We start from the raw sequence: 20,353 nt of genomic DNA, 5'->3' as shown, positions 1-20,353 counted from the left end.
GTGGCTAGAGACATGTAGGACATTCATAGAACCCAACACTTCATGAAGATGATTAAATAACGCTACTTTATAAAGCTACAACTGCCAAAAGACCTTCAAAATTTTGGATCATTTGATTGTAAGATTCTTATGGTATAATAACTTTATTAAAGTTTGAACAAATTGATCTATTCCAGATAACAAGTTGAGCCGACAATTTTATGAAAATTAAATCAAGCACAATGAATCATGTGGATATATATAATATTAAGTTGAAATTTATACAAATTTTATAAAGTTCCAAGAAATACAATCAATTGGTTAGAAATTTTGTGCATATTTTTAATGGAAACCCAATTATTTTTTCATCAACGTTTAGCATAATTAAACGTGGATGAAAAACACATGATTTTTATAGAAATGCATTGATTTACGCCAGTTTTCTTTGTATATTTGTATCGATTTCCCTTTGTGCTTCCACTGCCTGAGCCACGAAGGGAAATGGGTTCAACTTTACAAAGATTATTATTGTTAAGAAAGTATTTGGGTATATGTAGGGGAAGAACCTTCTTTAATCAGCAAATTTTGCATTGTGCTGGAAAGTGGAAACAATGGCTGCAAGTCGAACATTCCATCCATGTTAAGGAGCTTCCCGGCTGTGTCATACGTGAAAATAGAGCGTCTCAGGTTGACGACTCCATTCGATAGCATAAATCTGTCTTCAACTCTTCTTCGTATTTCTATTGGAAACGAAGATATGCAAAATAGCTTTTAGATGGAAGCAATATGAATAAGCTGAAGATATATATGAAAAAATGACAATAACGGGATGAAATTGTAGGAAAACGAAATTGGTAGCGGCAGTCACAAAGCTTTGCATTTGCATAAGCCTTAACCATGGCAAAAAGGGCTTAAACCTTAAGTCGATGGGCAGGTTGGGCATCCTCAACAATCACAAAGCTTTGCATTTGCATAAGCCCAATGTCCAACTTTTGAAGTCCAATTTTCCTAAATACCAAAAGGTATGAGGATGTACAATATGAAAATTTCAGGGTCAACACTCCAATTTTAACAAACATAAAAATGAAAATGGAATTTGCATCGAAGCATCAATCATTGAATTTGATCGTAAGACCATTAACAGTATTGTTTTTGTTTAATTTCAAAATAATAATAATAAAAAAAAGGCTAAAGTAAAGTAAAGCTTTGGCCCATCTAAGAAAATGTCAATGATTGCCATAAAGTAATTTAAGCTTTATTTGAAAGCTTCCAAGTAAAAAGCCTTAGACCGGTCCGTAAAAATTCCAGCCATCCTAGCTCATTATCGAATAGGCAAAGACCAGGCAAGTCAACTGACCCATGCAGCACACGTCCTTTTATGACGTCTACGTCAGTCCATTCCTTATTCGGAACGTGTACATATGAATTAGCTCCAGCTGTCCTCCTTGAGTCATATCCCAAAGTCCTTTCTTGTTCAACAAATGCCCATTGATTTTCACGGAAATTACAATACCGACTGAGCCACGTGTAACCTTTATAAGTGATCATATGTCCTTACCGCCTAAGTTCGTCTAAATTTTAAGAAAATGTGGATGAAAATTTAAAATTTGTTAAATAAATTTAATTATAATTTTTAAATTTATTTAAATTTTAAGTCAAATTTTAAATAAAAAATTTAAAATTTGAGTCTGATTGAAGGTTATATACTACATATATAAAAATTTTATATATTTAAACTTAATTCGCATTTATATAAACTTAATTTTTATTTTTAATTTTTATATTTATGTAAAATAAATATAATCTAATTAAATTTAATTTAATTATTTTTTAAAATTTTTATTATATAAATTAAATTTAATGAGTAAATTTAAAATTTATTTTTTAATTTAAATTGAATTTGAAAATTTATTAAGACTTAAAATTTTAAATTGAATCGAATTTAGATAAACATATAAAATATTAATATTAAATTTGAATCAAACTCGAATTCGATTTGATTTGATTTATGAATATTTTTAAATATAATAGATATTTATTATTTTTAAGATATTCATATCTTTATTTAATATTTATAATATATAAATTTATTTAAATATATATTTAAATTTAAAATTATTATCTAAATTTGAATTCATTTAAATATACACTATTTATTTAAATGTTTAAATACTTTAAAATATTTATTTATTAAAATTTTTTATTCAAATATAAAATAAATAAATATTTAATTTAGAATTTAAATTTACTTTTAATTAATAATAAATAAAAATTATATTTTAAGATTTAAAATTTTTTACGAGTATAACATTTTATATATTTTATATGTTTAAACAAATAATAAATTTAGATATCTATTATTATTTATTAAAATTTATATAAATTTAAATATTAAATATTTAAAAAATATTATTTATATTCACTCTAAATTTATCACAAATAATAAATCTTTTACTTAAATTCATTAATTATTTATTTATAACTATCTAAAATTAACATAAATAAATTGAATAATAATAAATATATTTATTTATTATCCCTTGATATCTGTAGCAACCTTTGATTTCTTTTAAAAGCGGTATCGCTTGACCAATGTAATTATGATTTTTAAATACGTCAAACGTTGTCGACTGTGTCAGCCCGATATTTTTTTCGATTTCCCATTCTTTTTTACTTAATATTTGCAACAAAAGGCTTAGTCGCTTTCATTTTTGGCCTTTGGGGCTTTTATTATTTAAGAATTTTACATTTTACTTGTTATAACTAAATCAAAACTCATCAAGTCATTAATTTACGAAAATAAAAACTAATCTTGAGATGGGTAGGAGCTAAAACCCATTAAATCGTGATAGTTGCAGCTGCTGTCGTTGAGTGCTGGTGGCATTGAAATCATCAGGTGGTGGTAGCGATTAGATTTAGTAATTTATATATTTGTATTATATAAATTATTAAAATTTATGTATTTATATTATATTTTATATAAAAATTATATATTATAATTTTTATTAATATAAAAATATTAAATATAATTTTTTTATTTTATTAAATTTATATATCGTATTTTAAATTATCAAATTAATTAAAATTAATTCGAACTTTAGTAAGCCATGCAAGGAAGAATGGAACTTATGTGAAAAACAGAAAATATACTACTTGTCATCTTGTCATATGATCTGATGATAAATTATTAAAATTTTAATTTTAATGATTATTATTTAAATTTTGATAATTTTAACTATTAAAAAAATACATAATTTAATGTGCCAAATTTTTTATATATAAAAGATAAGTATAAAGACTCTCTTTATTAAAAAATAATGACACATCTTATTACATATGAGATACACAAAATATCAAAAGATTACATTTAAAATTAAAAATACTACATAAAATGATATTAACTAAATTAATTCAATAACTTAATTTTAGTGAAGCTTAAATTCTATAATTATAATTTAACGAGTCTGAATTAAGATATTAATACAACATTACTTACATATGAAGAAAAGCTTTTATTTAAAAGGCCTATATTCTTAATTATATTAAGAAGCCCATATTTAACTAATTCAATTAATTATGTAAGATGTATCACATTTTTTAGTATATATTTACAAAATTGAAAATTGCAATGTGAAACAAATAAATTCAAAAACCAAAACCTAAGCCATAGGTAATCTTGGGCGTTTTTGTAAATAAAGTAAATTACAGGGATGAAATGCTAAGGCGTTGGATAATTATGCCACTGGTTGCTTCGAACCCACGTCAGACACCGCTCTCATTCATCGTAACCGAGGTTTTGGTGGGCAATTCCTCCAACTACTCCTTTCCACGCGCCTTATTCTCCGTGAATAATACACTCGAAAATCTTGAATTGTTTTGTTGTTGCCACAAAAAATTCATAAACGGCTTATTGGTCACGGCCAAGCATAAATTCCAAAAAATTTTACATCGTGTCAAATGTTTTAATGTACAATTATTTTTTAAAATAATTTTCATTCAAGAAAAATAATTACCCTCTTTTAATTTGTTTTCTAAATTACTTAAATAATTGAATAAATTAATAAAAAATAAGAAATTATAATAGTAAAAATACTTACGACGTTGAAGTCAGTAATTTTTATTAAAAAATTTTATTTTAATTGATTATATAATTATTTTGAAAAAATGAGATTTCAAATTTCTTTTTTTATAAATTGTCATATTTTTTTGTAAAAAATAAAGATAAATTATCTTAGTTTTAATAAATTCCAATGTATTTTTATTAATTTTGAATTAAATAAATTTTTGTAAAAAAATTACAGTTTGAGGATAAAAAATTGCACATATTTCTTAGAAAAAGTTATAAATATTAAAATTTTAATTTAATTTTAATTTTAAAATGTGAGTTTAAAAAAATAAATTATTTAAATATTATAAACTATAAATTGAATGTTTAAAAAAAATCTTTGAAAAAAATATAATAATAATAATAATAATTATTATTATTATTATTAAAAATCATAAAGTCCTAACAAAAAGAGAACAGAAAGTTGGCGTACACCGCCACGATGAGAGTGGATTTAAAACCGCCATAGGCCATGTGGCCACGCAATCAGTTTGCTTTAGCTCCCCCTATAAAGGTCCTTCTTCCTTATTTCCCTAACACTCAGTAGTTTCATATATTTTCCTCTCATTCTTAGTATGAAGACATTACCCTTTTTTTAATATTTTATTTATAAATATTTCTTTTTGTACTTTGATTATTTTCTTAAATTTCGTCGGAAAATCTGCATTCAATTTCCATTTCCATTTCTGAAGCATTTAATTCTCTTAATTGTTCATTGCCTTCATCTGTTTAATTTATAAGCCCTTTGTTGTTCTGCCATGGGTGTTGCAGTTCTAAAACCAGAAGATTGTCTGAAGCTACCTTATCCCATGAAACACCCAAAAAACGCTTGCCCTAACCCTAACCCTAACCCTAACCGGATGAACCGTACACAACCAAACCGTAAGAAGCGTACTCCGAACACCTCCCCTACTTTTCGTCCCACTGTCGGCTCCAAATCGCCGGCCAAAAATCTCGTCATGGGTGAAGTAAAGATCCTCAAACGAGGCGAAGAGCTGAACAAAACGGCATCGGAAAAGCCTATAAGGGTCGAAAAGGAAAACGTTGACGTAGATCTGGGTTCCACTAACCGTTTGGGTCCAGATCCCGGGTCCGTTCCGATGCAGATCCGACTGACTGAATCAAACAAAAACAGAAACAAGGTCGTACCAGCCGCGTTTTATGCTGGGTCTGCCTTTATAACATCGCCACCTCCGAGTTCTGTTCCGATGCCGGCCTTTTTCACAAAGAAAACTGGCGCTGCTGTGAAGAACGTTGATGCTACGACTGATTTGAGAAGGATATTGAGGCTTGATTTGTAGCGATAGCAAAGAATCAAATGGTGGCTGCTGTTAAAAGTTGTTGGAGTTAGCTGATCTCTCGTTTGGGTTCTCAGATTTTCGATCATCCCTTATTTTTTCAAGGGGAAAGATCGAAAGTAGGTTTAATTTTCCTAATCAAGTTCCTCTGCTGTATAGCTTAGCGTTGTGTTAGATTTAGTTAGATTGTTTGCTTTAATATGGTGTGTACTGTCAACCTTTCTCTTTCTTTTGGGTAACTTGTGTTGGATTGCTGGGTCTCTATTTGATGTTAATGTTTTGGGTTGTGAATCTTGTAATTGATTTATATATCCCTCTTGCTTATCGGGTATGATGTAGTTGCTATTTGATTTCTGAGTAAATTTTAGTGATTTCTTAAGTGTGAAATCCTGGTGTTGTGTTTTTGGTAGATGAATGATTTTGAAGCTTGTTTTCTGACCCTGCCAATTCTCGATTTTCGTAGAATCGAGGTAAGGCTGAATTGAATTAGTAACATATTGGTTGTGTTGGGTTCAACAATTGTGGTTTAAATTCCTGCAAGTGGATGGAACTGCAAGGATTTTCTTCAATCATTGTCTGTCTGTTTGTTCCAACCGCTTGATGATATTTTGATTAAACAACACAGAAGCGGTAGTTTCTTCTAGAACATAGTCGAAGGATCAAAGGAAGCTCTCATTTGTCAACACCCTGCAGGGTCCAAACCAATGAATCAACGGAAATTGATGATCAAAAGATCTGCCAGATCCTAGAAACTTTCAGCTTTCCAGTACAATAAGAAAGGATGTCTAGGAACTGAGATTGAGATAAAATCAGGCTATTAGATGATAATGCCCAGCTTGGCGGCCTTGGATTACAGCAGATTTCGGGACAGCGTCTGTCTTAGCCTTTCTCGACGGGCAGGCAACGCTTTCTCAGTCTGGCTTGGGCTGTATTAGCCCATTATGGCTTCATGACTCACATCCATTGAGCCTCCTTGTTAGGCCCATGGCAAAGGATTCGAAAGTGGCATAGAAACCAACTAATCTCGACCCTAAAGTAGCTCTAAATGGATCATTCCTGAATAACATGGATCAAAGCAAGCGTCCTTACTCCAAAGCGCTACAAAACTTTTCTTGTTGTTATATATATCAAAAAAGGCTTTTTTTCAACAAGCATAAAGTGAATTGAAATTTTCTAAATAAAGAAAAAGGAGGGCATTGTCTCATTATCTATGCTGTACATAAAACCAAATTTGTTGTCAAGGGAATAAAAATGGTTGGTGTCTTGGAATTTAATCCTTACCAGAATTTCACAGAGAACAAGCTGCAAGTGCAGGTTCCATCAAATTTTCTTAAATAAGCTATCTTGTCCTACTTCATCAACCATCAAATACTGGGCCATCCAGTGTACATGCAATTTGTGCAAAATAACAGTGCAAATTTTCACCAAATTTAAGTTTTTTACACGGCACAAAGGCTTAAGCCAAAATACCTTTCACCCCATTAGTTCCTTTTCTTTTTGGCTTGGTTTGAAGAAACACTGTAAACATTTAAATGATTATTTTAATTTTAGGCTATGATTTTCACTGTCCATGTGGTTAGGAAGCATCCATTATACGCCTAATGCAATTTGCAGGGAAAGTTCAGATTTATACCAAACCAAAAAAATGCAAAATCAAACAGGTTTCTTTACTGCTGAATAGATTGAACTATGTCTATAATTTAAGGTTCACCAACTTTGGCTGGAGTTGGGAAATTTGTAAGTGGGGTGACTATAGGGGGACTGCTGTCCAGTAATGTTCTCATTGAAAGGATCCTCAAAGGCCGAAGCTATATATATTACACCCAATACTTGTCCGAAACTGCACAGTTTGATTCTGCACCTTTTATTACACCCAATGAATTACTCTCAGCTACTAAATTTATGGGTTTTTTAGATGGATTTCAGTTCATTGGATCACCTTCTCTTTTTTGCAAGGGAAAGTTGCATGCATGACACCATTCAAATTACATTTCAAATTTCTTAAAGCTAATAGACAGCTGACAGCTCCATTTTCTCCACAGTGATAAAGTCAGTGAAGGAACCCCCCTCCCAGACAAAAAAAAAGAAAAGAGATTTGGTTGGGTCTGTTTTTTGGATCATTAAGCTAAGGAGTCGAGGAACTGCTCTTCTTTCGGGTTTAATTTCCCTTTCATAATCATATCAAATACAAGTGATTTACACTGACTGCTACTGCTATTACTACATAGTATTAAAGAGAAAGAATATCGATTTCCTGATTAGATGGTAAATGCAAAATAACTCGTATCATCAAACATGTTCAAGCAATGAAAAAGGCAATGAATCAGCCGTGGGTGATCAGTTTCTGAAGCCCTACAAGCCAAAAACAATTGTAACCTGCTAGTTCCATATTTCATCCTTGGACCCCACCTCTCTTTTTTTCAACTCAGAAAGAAGAAAAAAAAGCGAAAATTATAGGTCAGAGTCAGACCCACAGACACACATCGCTTTCTTCTCTATCGTGACCTTTTTATTAACAACTGCGGAGAGAAAAGTGAGGGAAAGTGTTGTTTATATGAGAAAAACCAGAAACCAAATCGAATAACTGGAATCTACTTTCAAAATATTTAGTAATAATTTAAATAAAAACCTTTTATTTATTTTTATTTAAAAAAAAAAAAGAAAAGAAAAGGCGCCCTCGTATATCTACACTGCTTACACCATATTCCGTCACTTTCTTTCACGTTTTTATCTTTTTTTTTTTTTTTTATTTCTATCATTCCTCGCCAACCCTCTCCCATATCTTTTCTCTTGCAAAACCCATATATCTTTTCTTCATATCCACCTCTTTATCAACATCTGGACTCTTTTTGTTTTTATTGGGAGGTGACGATGATAATGATGATGACGGCGAAAGATGAGTGGGTTCGGGCGGCGATGACGGACGACAACGTGGTGGTGGAGTTGCTAGTAAGGCTAAAGCAAGGGCAGGCCGCGCCTCCTACTCCGAAATCTGCGGTGGCTGGACTTAAATGGGGGATACGTCAGCCCAGGTCTAGACCTATGCTGATGCGGTGCGACGCTGAGAGAGATGGAGATTTTAAAGTCAGCACTAGAGGTAGCCCCACCACTCCTCTTTCTTGGAGCGGTGGTGGCGCCGCCGCCTCTCCTTCCGCTGCCGAAGGCTTTGAAGAGACCAGCAGACACGTCCTTGGCTCTCGACCAGCTGCGCCTTACAGATCCAAGGTTTCTTTTCATTTTCTCTCTCTCTATCTCTCTCTTGCACTCTTTCTCGTTCCTCTGAGATAACAAAACCCCTTGTGGCATGTCAAATTACGGGTCACCAACCATTGTTTTCGGATTCGAAGAAGCGGTGGCTTTAGCTTTGTGTTCTTTGGTTTTTCGTTTGTGTCCCGTCGACGAGACATTCCTGTCTTCCTAGTTTTCAGGTCAAATGACCATTGAAGCCCCTTATCATCTCCTTATTTACTCGTTTGTATTTCTTTTCGCGTCATGTGAACCGATGCTTTGGTTTTCTCGATTGCATGGATTTCTCCTTTTGCAGCTGACGAAACTACCCTTTCAAGACCTGACTGTAATCAAATGAATCTACCCATTTTTACGTTTCTCGTCATCTTCAAACTGAAAACTTTGGGTTCGATGTCTCCGATCATCGGTTTAACAGGATAATAATAAAACATTAGACAGGCAGTGTCATCTTTTTAATGTTCTGACTAAAATACCCTTGTGTGTTTATGGATTTTACATTATCATTTGAGGTCAGCACACTATAGCCAGAATGGAACTGCTTCACGTTTTCTTCTCGCTTCTTTTCCGGTCACCTGTCATTCTTCTGTTGGTCCTTCTTAGACTTGCTAAATCGCCCCTTCCAAACAATACCAGAACGCTTTCCAGTACAGGACAATTGGTCAGGAGAAAAAGTATTCGCTGGGCCCATCCTCCCACTGTAAGAGCCAGGAAACTTCACCGTAGAGGATCCTGACGGAGTGCATTTTGGCCACAATAAAACGTATTTGATAGGTGGGGTCCACTGAAAAAGGAGCGTAGGTCTGCGTTTTGGGTTTGTTGTAATGTTGTTAGCGGCGGATGGAGGGATGGATGACAATAATTTCATGTTCCCTTTCGTTAGGTTTTTACTTGGTTTATGAAGAGATAGAGATTATCAGGTGTGACGCGGGTGCAATGTAATTTGGTGGGTCTTCCATCCCCATCATCACTATCTGTAACTGAGTATTTATCTACTCTTTCCGAGATTGGGATGTCTTTAGCCTCTGGGTCCCACAGATGTCCAACATTTGTGATTGGGGGATAGGATGGATCATGGGCCGTCAAAGAAATAGTGGTGAAAAACTTGGAAATTTTTGGAAGTGAGATTTTTATTAGGTCTCGGGAAAGCTTAGGTTATACAGCTTGACACCCAGTATCTGCCGGCCATGTCAGAAAGGGTCATGTGGTAGACCTCACGTGAGGTAGAGGTAGGAATATGAGGGAAGGTCTTAAAGTTAATGTGACGTGGCGTGTTACTACTGGTTCACTTGTGTGAGAAGGGGCGGCTTTTGTCAATATTCATTCAATTCTAAGCCCCTTCACCACTCTGTGTCCGCCAGCCGTCCTGCAAGGAAGCGCTTTCAGAGGTTGCACGTGTCTCGTTGTGACTTTGAGAAAGCCATCTGATTTTTCTTTTTTTTTGTTTTAATATAATGTAAGAAAGGGTTGGTTAATTGTTACTGCAGGAGTTGTAAAAGTGACCTGTGAGTCAGCGTCTGTTAATTTTATGGCAATTTGGATAATGTCAAATGCATCCATGTTTTGAGTTTTGAGATGGGACCCTAACTTTTTTTAAACTTTACTCTAGTGTTTATCCACATTGGATTTTTACTCTTTTTTTTTTTCATCATCTCATTCCCACATATCTAATTGCATTTCTTTTTTAAATCTTCAAAAATGTTTTGTTAGTTCTTGCCTTGGGCTTGATTTATGATGATTGGTTGATGGATGTTGCAGGGCACTGCTGCTAATGAAACCACTAGCACAACAACCAAGAGATCAAGAAGAAAGAAGGTAAATTTAATTCATCTTTATGGTGCATGATTTTCCTGGGAAAAAAGGTTCTAAGAAAAGTCTGATGATGATTCATGGATTGCTGGGATTTGATTCCAGGATTTACTATATTCTATGCTTTTTCAATGGACTTTCTCATCCGGTATTAATTCAGAAGAATTTGTTGTCATTTTTCAGACATTTGCTGAACTTAAGGAGGAGGAAAATAAGCTTTTGAAGGAAATGATTTACTTGAAGAAGGTATGTTTTGAGGTTTCTTCTTCGTGGTGTCAACTCATCTTGTGGTCTTGAATGCAGTCAGTTAATCTAACAGTCATCTTCATCTATTCATTGAACAGGAGATAGCATCGATGCATGCCGCTTGTAACGAACATAGGGCCAGGAATGAGAACTTGAAAAGAATTAAGGTTAGCCGAAATGTTTCATCAATTACTTTACCATACTGATTTGGCAATTCGTTAATCAATATCTTACGAATTTGACTCACATAATTGGCCAAAAACAATACTATTAATCATAGAATACCATGTTTCTTGTTGAGAAATATTCTTCTGTTGCGCTCTTTTTTGATGTAAACTTGTATTGCAGCTTGATTTGAACTTGCACACTGCAAAGAACCCGGGTTTATTTGCTGATGAACCCGAGAAAGTTCCTTCTTGTCAACCCAATCAGAGAGTACCCTCTTCTCTTGACTACATTCCTTCAACATTGCCATTGCACGCCATTGATGATCGGAAACCACTGTCAGATTCTTGCGATGATGGCAAGGCAATTTCTGGCGAGGAGACTTTTTTCTTACTGCCTGATCTAAATATGATGCCTGCTGAAGATGATTCTGTCACTGAGATTTTATATGGGACTAGCTGAAAAGATGAGTAGACTTCTTTCCCTTCTTGCAGCCAATGGGTGTGAGAAAGTGGAAGGGACTTACTAGAAAACAGTGACACTGGCCAAGGAGCTATTTTATTTGCTAATGTAAACTACACTGAAACTCAGGCCAAGCAGCCAACCCTGGTAGAGGCAGAAGAAGCTGACGGTTAACAGAGAAGATTTTGAAGGTAGTTTTGAAATCCTAGCCTGTAGATGGTAGATATACTTGTCACAATGCAGGTTGCTACATTCCTCCGAAATTCGTCGGGGTAAACCCTCATTACTTCTTTGTTTCGGAATTATGTCGAAATAGGGATAACCTGATAGCCTTGCCTATGTAAGCCTCTTGAAACTAATTTCACAATTTTGTTCTTACAAACTCTGTTTTCTGTGCCCCTTTTGCAATTGTTCCTTTTTCTCGGGGGAGGAATTTCAGAAATGACTTTCCAGAATCCTTGATGGTACTATTTCATTATATTCTTTACTAGTGAAATCTCTTAAATGAACCAAATTTTCGCCAATTAGACCAGTAACATGATCTTTACCTTTGTTACTAAGTAGTAGCATTTGTCCGGCGTGTTTCCTTTGACTAGTTAAATAGCAGCAGTAGTATGTTGAAAAAGTTGTGTCATAGCAATCTCTGCACACTCAACTGCCTAATTTCGAGTTAGAACACTGCTGGATGAATAATGCAATAGTTGATTATCATTTTGATTATCAATATCAATTTCTTAAATTCTCATAGATGAATGTGGAAAAGATAGCAGTTAAATGTGCAAAGCAAAATTATTGAAATTTAAAATACTCGTGAATTTTGTTAATATATTCATCAGGGCAAGGGGAAGTTGGAAACAATAGGTATCTACCTAAAGAACTTGATTTAGAGGAAAAAAAACAATCAGACAGATTTGATTGATTGATCAGTCCTAACAAACTCAACATTTCATGACAAAGAGATGTACCATCCTACCATCCCCAGTAACTACTCAAAGAGACAGGTATATTACTGGCCAGTGATGACTGATGAGGAATCAATCTTTTGGATGAACCATTTTTATCCAATTTGCATCAGCACTGAAAGCACCAAAAAAAACAAAAAATTACTTAAGCGGAAAAAACCCATACGAAAATTTTAATATAAACTAGATTGAAAAATGATTTTGGCCTTGGCTACTTCTACCTAACCTTAAAAACTCCAAGCAACAGGTATTCCTCAATGCCTGTTGTTGTTGTTAGGATTTTGCTCAATAAATGGCTTGAGCAACAGATATCAAGTATGCTGGATCGATATCATGTTGAATGCTTCAATTTTTCTTCAACATGTTCGAAACAGCGGTACAAAACCAACTCAACCGGGCTGAGAACGCATATAGCATCAACTGCAAGTTGATCATTATCGCTCTTAATCTCTGCCACAATGCCTGTGTCAAAAGGATTCGGGTTTGATTATGTTTTGGCATAATTTGTTATCAGGTATTCTAAGTGGAACCACCATGGAGGTTCCTCCATTTCAAGAGAGCAAACATTGTTTTTCTTTGTTTTTTTCTTGTCCCTTGTGAGTACATGATGGTTGCTGCTGCTGTACTGTAATCAATGATGCTGCTAACGAAGTTTTAAGAGATAGAGCGAAAAGCGAATTGCCTGATGACCCTATTTTCTGCCGGGGACCTCCTTTTAATGTGCGTGTCAATGGGACCGCGGGATGAATTTTTCCCCTTCATGGTTATAACTTACAGTACATCAAGTGTGCTCCACAAAGTGGACAGAGATGCTATCATCTTGAGGCAGAGACGCGAGTCATTGGTTACACGTCCTTGATTGATTTCGAAACCACCGTTCTCTTCTCCTCCACCAAAAATGCTCCTCTCTCTTTCAAGGCTGACTCTGCTTCTCAAAATAATCCAGTTAGTCAGTTACCGCATAAAGTAAGGATTTAATGCTTGTAAATCTATCCATTTTGGATGTTTCTGATTCATTTTTATGCATTTGTGTTGTGAAGTATGTTTGATGTTTCCATTTCTTTATATATGTTGATCTGATTCCCTGTTTATTAAATCATCAAAAATAAAAATAATGGACTTATTAAGTATGGCAATCCGAAACCCAAATCTCAAAGCCTTAATTGGGTTAAACCTTTTTTTTTTAGTATCTAAAATTGTATAGAAGTAGGAAGAATCTCAAATCTGAAATTGTAATGGTTAACATTTCTCCTCCTTTCCTTTGGGACATTCAAATTAAAGGCTATAGATTTAATAGAAAATCCGAGAAGGATAGTAAGAGAAAGTCATGGCATTCGATCACTATCTATCTTTTTCTATTGACAATACAAATTTCTGATGCCTGCAAAATGAGTATGCCTATGACCACGTGAATCTGTTCATATTGGACAAGATGTTACCAGTCATTAGAACTTATAAATGTGAATGGCATTGTGCTAATTGTTTGAATAGACTAGCCTTCATCATTCTTGATTTCCACCTAGCTTCACTGTTTTCCGATGTCAGGAATATATGTAGCTAGCAATGAGAATGAAGAAGAATTCTCGTGACCTTAATCTCCATTATTCTCACTGTTTATTGTTTTTTCCTGACAAATAAATCATGCAGAGAGAACTGTGGTGGCAGAGTGAAGTTCTGCCCCCTCATTAAACAAAATTATTTGTTGTTGAAGAAATTCCTTAGATTCAGATTATTTATTGTCTTCCTTCGAAAGGTTTATCCTACTTGTTTTGCCAAATGGAGGCAACAGACTGATGGATGAGTGGGGTTGTTGCCTGAATCCGATGGCCATTTGGGGAAGAAGGAAACATGACTGTGCTTGAAAATGAACCTGGAAAAGTGACTCCAAACATGTGAAATTCATGTATGAAGATGATTGAAACAGCTATGGACAGAGAGACAGAGAGAATGATAATGGAATCTCTTGAGAAATCATAAATGTAAGAATGTTGAGACATTTCAAATTTAGCTTCAAGTTTCAAAAGAAAGAAGGAGCAGTTTCCCTGGTAAACTTGTTGCTGAGAAATCAAAAGATGCAACTATTGGGTTCAATAAACTTGTCTTTAACATTGCTGTCATTGCAAGCACGAAAAAGTTTTGATTCATAAAACTGAAAATTTTTTTTTATTATTAGCTTACCAACCCGACATTAATTTTGTTGTTACCACGTGTTTTTAATTGTTTTCCCAATTGCATTATGGCGATATGTTTTGATTTGGTAATGTTTGATTCTCCTTCTGTCTGCACACAATCAGTCATTTGTTTGTTCCCTCATCACATTTTTATTGTCGACAATTATGTTGTCGAAGAAGAATATCTGCATATCCGCCATGAATCATGTGAAAATTTCAGTCTCTTTTAGATTTCGGTTTCTCCCACAGAGGCAATTTCTCCTCTGAAGTTTTTTGTTGCATTGAAGGTAAGTTTGCAAAAACAGTGATACACATTTGATGAATTACGATCAAACATTGATCCAAAACATATATGCTGAGCTTGAACTAGATTAATTTGACTAATCTGACAAAAAAAAAAAACTCACATAATCAAGCTTGTGATTCAATCTCATTCCATGGCTTCCACGTGGGTGAGTGTGATAGTGTTACATCAACATCAGTGAATAGAGAAAGTCAGAGTTTCCTCAAGCACGGAAATGGCGTGACATCACATAATAATAAAAAATTAAAGGGACAGAGGAAAACACAACATCATCGAAGCCAAGCCTTGGTCGTGTGCAATCTTTATGTCCTTTGATACCTTCTTTTCCTCATCTATCATGTCACTTACGTTCGCTTGTGGGGGTATTTGCTGCTCCTTTACCTTCTTCTGCTGCCCATTCCCAACCCCCAACTCTCTTCCATTCCCCCATTTCACATCTCTTTTCATGCTTTCACTCGCAGGTTAAAAACGTAGGTTCTCTAAAATGTTGTATCCAATATATTTCTTTACTTGGTAATTTGTCTTCAATTGCTTAGCAACATTGACGAGAACTTGGAACACCATTTTAAGAGAAAATTACTGAAATATCTATCTTATTCAAACACAGAAAGTTAGTATTGCAGATTTGTATATCTCACCAATTCAAATATTGACGAGAAATTTGAATCACTCGTATAAATATAATTACAAATTTATACTTTATTCCAGGACTTAGGATTTTCCATTTATTTGGAGGGAGACGTCGAAGGTTAAGACTCAATTTGTAAGTGCCTTGGTGGTCCATGAAGAGTGGCTTAAAAGTGGTTTTCGTGGTCCATGAAGAAAGAAAGCCTATTTTTAGGTTGAGCGAATGGTGGTGGGGGGCAAAGGAACATGAGGTGAGAAAGGGAATTTGGGGAATGAAAGCCACTACGGCACAAACTCATTCAGGTTTTGCCGGGACTCGTATTCAATTTATGATGTTTTATTTGAAAATTTTATTATTTTATTTTAAAAATATATCTTATAAATTTAAATTTACATATATTATAATAAATTCTCACAAGATTACAAGTTTAACGCATTCTTGTCCCATCAAAATTTGAAAAAATTGAAACATATGAATAGTCAGAAAAAACAACATGATAAATCCTACCCTCAATAATGTCAATTGATCTTTTTACCAAACATCAATATCCACAAGCATTTTATTCAAAACCCATGTGAATAGCTGTGATAAAAATGAGAAAAAAGAAAAGCATCTTATTCAAATGATTAACGTTGAGCACTTCTTGGAAGAACCAAACTTTTTTTTAGCCCAAATTCCCATCTGTAATTGTCCCAAATTAGATACCCAATTTTATTTTTTTTTCTCCCACAATTGTTTTAGTGACAAGTGCACCTTGAAAAGAACACATCAAATGAGTGCAAAATAAGTCTTCAACACGAAACATGAAGGTTCCATCATTTATTTGGATAAGGCGAATCGCATCGGTCTGGTGGGGGCAATAACCCTTTGTTCACGCCTAACCGAATTTGAAAGTTTTATGTTTTTATTATCAAAATCGTTGGTTCCATCGGTTAAATTTTATTTTTTTAATAAAAAATTTTTAAATTTAAATTTTATTAATTGTTATTTATTAAAATTATTTTAAATACATAATTTATAATTATTTATGTTAAATTATTAAATATAATATATTTTATTTTAATTTAAAATATTAAATAATTTATTTATTTTGAATTGTTTACAATTTTAATGTTAGTAAAATTTTTGCATAGGAAAAGTTGGTGATTTGAACGGTTTGTCAATTCTTTCACCACTTTGTGTAAAGTTGTGAAAAAAGCCAACTTTTGCTTCGTTCTATTTGGCCCCATTACTTGAAAATAAGGTTCTTGGTCAAGCTCTTGATCAGGTTAGCCCAAAATATCACGTTCGAACATCAAAATTCAACTATACCTATCAATGGGTTAGTCTCAAATCCTTTTCTATTCATAATGACATTGATTTTGTCCTTATATCTCCCATAAAATCTCGCCTTCACTAAAGGATTGGCAACTTACTCCTATTGGACAAAGAAAAAAAAGCCACTTGTTTGAAATCGCCTCTAACTTCCTCTAATTTCAATTGCTTTCAAGAATTCCAAAAGTGGGTTTGGAGGAGAAATTGGGCTTTCATAATAAAAAACAAAAAATATCTTGAATGCCAAAAAAATCGACGTAAATAGTTAAATTTTAAATTTTCTTAGTTTTTATTGATAAATGATTTATAAATTTAATAAATTTTTAAAAATTCATAAAATTTTTTTATAGATTAACATAATAATTTATTCTAATCTTAAAAATAAAATAATCTTCTTACCCTTCAAAATTTTTCAACAAAAAAAATTTTGAATTACTGTTTGTTTGATTAAGAGTTTTCGAGATTCCAGCAACATTCATGTACTTTTTTTATCACAGAGATGGTCAAAAGTCCTCCAATAATGTAACCACACTCAGATCAAATTGGCATCCCACAAATGCTCCCTCTCATCAATGAGATACCTTTTTGCAACTTGCTACCTTTGAACCTTTTAGCGACACTTCCTAAAAGCATTCTGCCCCCACTGTCCTTTGTAAGTGTTGCTATTTTTTTTTTTTTTTGTTCAAAATTAAAAAGGAAATTTATAATAAAAATTTTTATTAATAATTTAAAATACTATAAATTTCAAAATTTTTCCCTAACTATCATTAGACACCAATCAACATTTCTCAAAATCACACCTCACACTTGCATCCCAATAGTTCAAATTTTATTGAAAATATTCATTTATTCATTTTTATTTCCCTTTTTTTTTTGTTGGGAGGTTAATTTCTTTAATTTTTTTTCGTACCCCAGCTGCGAATCTGATAATTTTGGGATTATTCTCCAAAAAACCAAAATGAGATAGAATTTATATTTGGAATTTGGAATGTACATATCCAACCATACATCTATCTTCAGTTCATTGAATTGTTATTGAATGTTGAATAATTTTTGTTGCTTGAAAAAGTAAAGCTGCAGAAAGTTACTGAAAGTGACACAGTGCAGATATAGATATATAATGCTAGCCAGGTCTAGTGAATTGTTGAATGGGGTGGCAGCAGCAACAGCAGCAACAGCAGCAGCCACCACCATTTCTAATCAAACATGCTCAAGCCAATACTCCCTTTCCTTTTCTCCATTTTCATTTTCATTTCATTTTTTATTAACTCATCGACCCAAAACAAAATTGTGATGTCACATTCCTATGTTGGGAACCTTGTACCGTTATATTAAAAAAATATTTAGCATTTAAATTTTTTCATAATTATCATAATAGATTTGTTTGCAATCTTCTGGAATATCATGAAAATATCAAAATATAAGTGTTTTTTTTTTTAAGGAATAAGTGTTATTATTAATTTTTGAGTTTTTAAAAATATTTATATGGAATTATAGATGCCGCCATAAAGGAGAACAACTTTCAGCATTCAAAGCTTCACCAAAGGCCTTTTTCTTAAAATTTAATTTAATCTTAAATATTATAAGGTGATGTTATCACTTGATCCTAAAGAAGACATTATAATATTTAAGAATTTTGACAACAAAAGAAGACAAAAGCTCAGATAAACCTTACATAAGACTTTTCCCACTTCTATATAATAAACAATATTAATCTTGTTTCCAACATTAATTAAAAAAGGTTGGACCCACGCAATTTCAAACCATATACTAAAAGAATTAATCTAAACCTGCCACCAACATAATCTCATGCTAATCATCATCTTATCACTCTACTAATCACTGTATTTCTTTTATTAATTACAAAAAAAAGTGAATCACTGTCATGCAGCGGTTAAAGTAATATTTAAGAAAAAAAATGAATAATATTTTATATTATCTGGAATTTAATAAAAATACTGTATTAAATAAACATTTTAAATGATATTTTAATTATCTTAAGTGGATCTTAATTTATAACAGATAAACCCATTTGTCCATTTCGGCTTGCTCGTGTAAAAAGTGTGGGTCCATGCGACTGCTTAAAAGGTTGGCCGTGGCGTCGTCTTCCGATTGGCCGACATTGACAGCCAGCCCTATTGCACTTCGGGTTGCAAGTAGTGGGTGCTAGGCCCCGTCGCACTGGATTCTTTGATTTTCTGCGAGTTTTATACGACACGTGTTCGCTAAATAACCATTCACTTAACTGTTGGGATATTTTGGAGTTGTATTAAAGTTTTGCTCATCCAAACTCTTATTTAAATCGCGTGGATTGCACTCTCTTCAACGATTAAAAGTGTGATTAACATTTATTTATTAAATGCTCGTTCAATTTTCACATGATAATATATAGTGGAAATTAAATAAAATATATACATTTTATTTTAAGAATTACAATTTAGTTCCTATTTAAATTCATGTTATTTTCTTTGTAAATTGTGGCTTCACTTATACATCTTAGCATTTTTTAATCAAAATATTAAAATATTAAAACAATTTTAAAAATTTAACTAAATTAAAATTGGAATTAATATATCTTTTTAAATAAAAAATTTTCAACTATAATCCCGCCGAAAGAAGATTTGACAAATTAATACATACACATGTTGAATGTTTTATTGCCAACCCAATTAATTAATCACTTTCTTTTTTTTTCATTTTTTAATGAAACAAAAAAGGAAATTAATGTATATATAGCACGTAAAAGTGACAGATACAGCATAAAATAGTAGAAATTAAACATAAAATGCTCAACCGTACTTGCTTTTAGTGATGTTCATATGATAAACATGCCTTGAATTTTGATGTCCAACTGCACAAATATAAAAAAAATGTGTCAAACATTACAGACTATTACTATAAAGTTCGGAGGTTACCATTAGGGTATATTTCATATTACTAAACAAGTAATCCGTAACGATTATCTCTTAAGACTTCAGCTAGTCAACGCGATATCACTTGACTTTAATTAATAATTATTTTAATTAAAATGTTAATAATTCGGTTAATTAATGATTATTTATTACTTTGGATCGAAAAAAATATATTATAAATTAAGTTAGTAAAATTTTAAATTATATTATTATTTTTAGTTTTATGTGATGTTTTAAATAATCGTAATCCAGTCTCTTCTATTTTACAGTTTCCTGCCGCTGCCGTCCGCCTGACGACAGTTCATCATCGTACCTATAAAAAGAAAATTAAATAATGAAAGTTTTTTCTTCTTCTCCTCCCAATAACTCTAATCTATTATTTATTATTTGTAGGGGACCATCCTTTCCTTGTAGCTGGACAGTTTGCCATAAACACCAAACAGTAACTTCTCTTTCGTGGGCCCCAATCTTTTTTTTTTTTTAATTTTGGCCATTCGGGCTCCGCAGCTTAATCGGGGACCATCAACGGGTTGCGTTGATTAAGCCGGCGGCTGTTAGACAAGTCAAAATTCCGGGAGGTTCCCACTCCCTCGTCCCTCATCACTCCACGTGTACGCCCCCGATATGCTTTAACCAGGGCGCGTGCGTCAAGCTGTGGACCACTTGTGGTCCACGACGCCTTCTGTCGACACGTGTCTCCCTTGTCGTTGTCCCCGCAAGTGGCGGAGAGAGAATCGACGTAATTTATGGTC

The 20,353-nt window shown here is 33.2% G+C and overlaps 2 protein-coding genes across 2 annotated transcripts; both read left to right on the top strand.

Annotated features, from left to right (window-relative positions):
• The first annotated feature begins 4,626 nt into the window (after nt 1-4,626).
• Nucleotides 4,627-5,769, top strand: LOC111299394 (uncharacterized). The gene has a single exon (XM_022894569.2). It carries the CDS (start codon nt 4,843-4,845, stop codon nt 5,383-5,385), a length of 543 nt encoding a protein of 180 aa, XP_022750304.1. The 5' UTR covers nt 4,627-4,842; the 3' UTR covers nt 5,386-5,769.
• A 2,330-nt stretch (nt 5,770-8,099) lies between these two features.
• LOC111300446 (uncharacterized) lies at nt 8,100-11,646 on the top strand. The gene is made up of 5 exons (XM_022896076.2): nt 8,100-8,607; nt 10,387-10,443; nt 10,621-10,683; nt 10,782-10,850; nt 11,032-11,646. Exons 1-5 carry the CDS (start codon nt 8,254-8,256, stop codon nt 11,308-11,310), a joined length of 822 nt encoding a protein of 273 aa, XP_022751811.2. The 5' UTR covers nt 8,100-8,253; the 3' UTR covers nt 11,311-11,646.
• Nucleotides 11,647-20,353: the final 8,707 nt, after the last annotated feature.

Source organism: Durio zibethinus, chromosome 18 (assembly GCF_047325235.1).
Source record: "Durio zibethinus cultivar Kanyao isolate XHJ-2024 chromosome 18, ASM4732523v1, whole genome shotgun sequence".
NCBI classification, from domain to species: domain Eukaryota; kingdom Viridiplantae; phylum Streptophyta; class Magnoliopsida; order Malvales; family Malvaceae; genus Durio; species Durio zibethinus.
The sequence above is the reverse complement of the archived record's forward strand: the minus strand, read 5'-3'. Positions and strand labels throughout refer to the sequence as shown.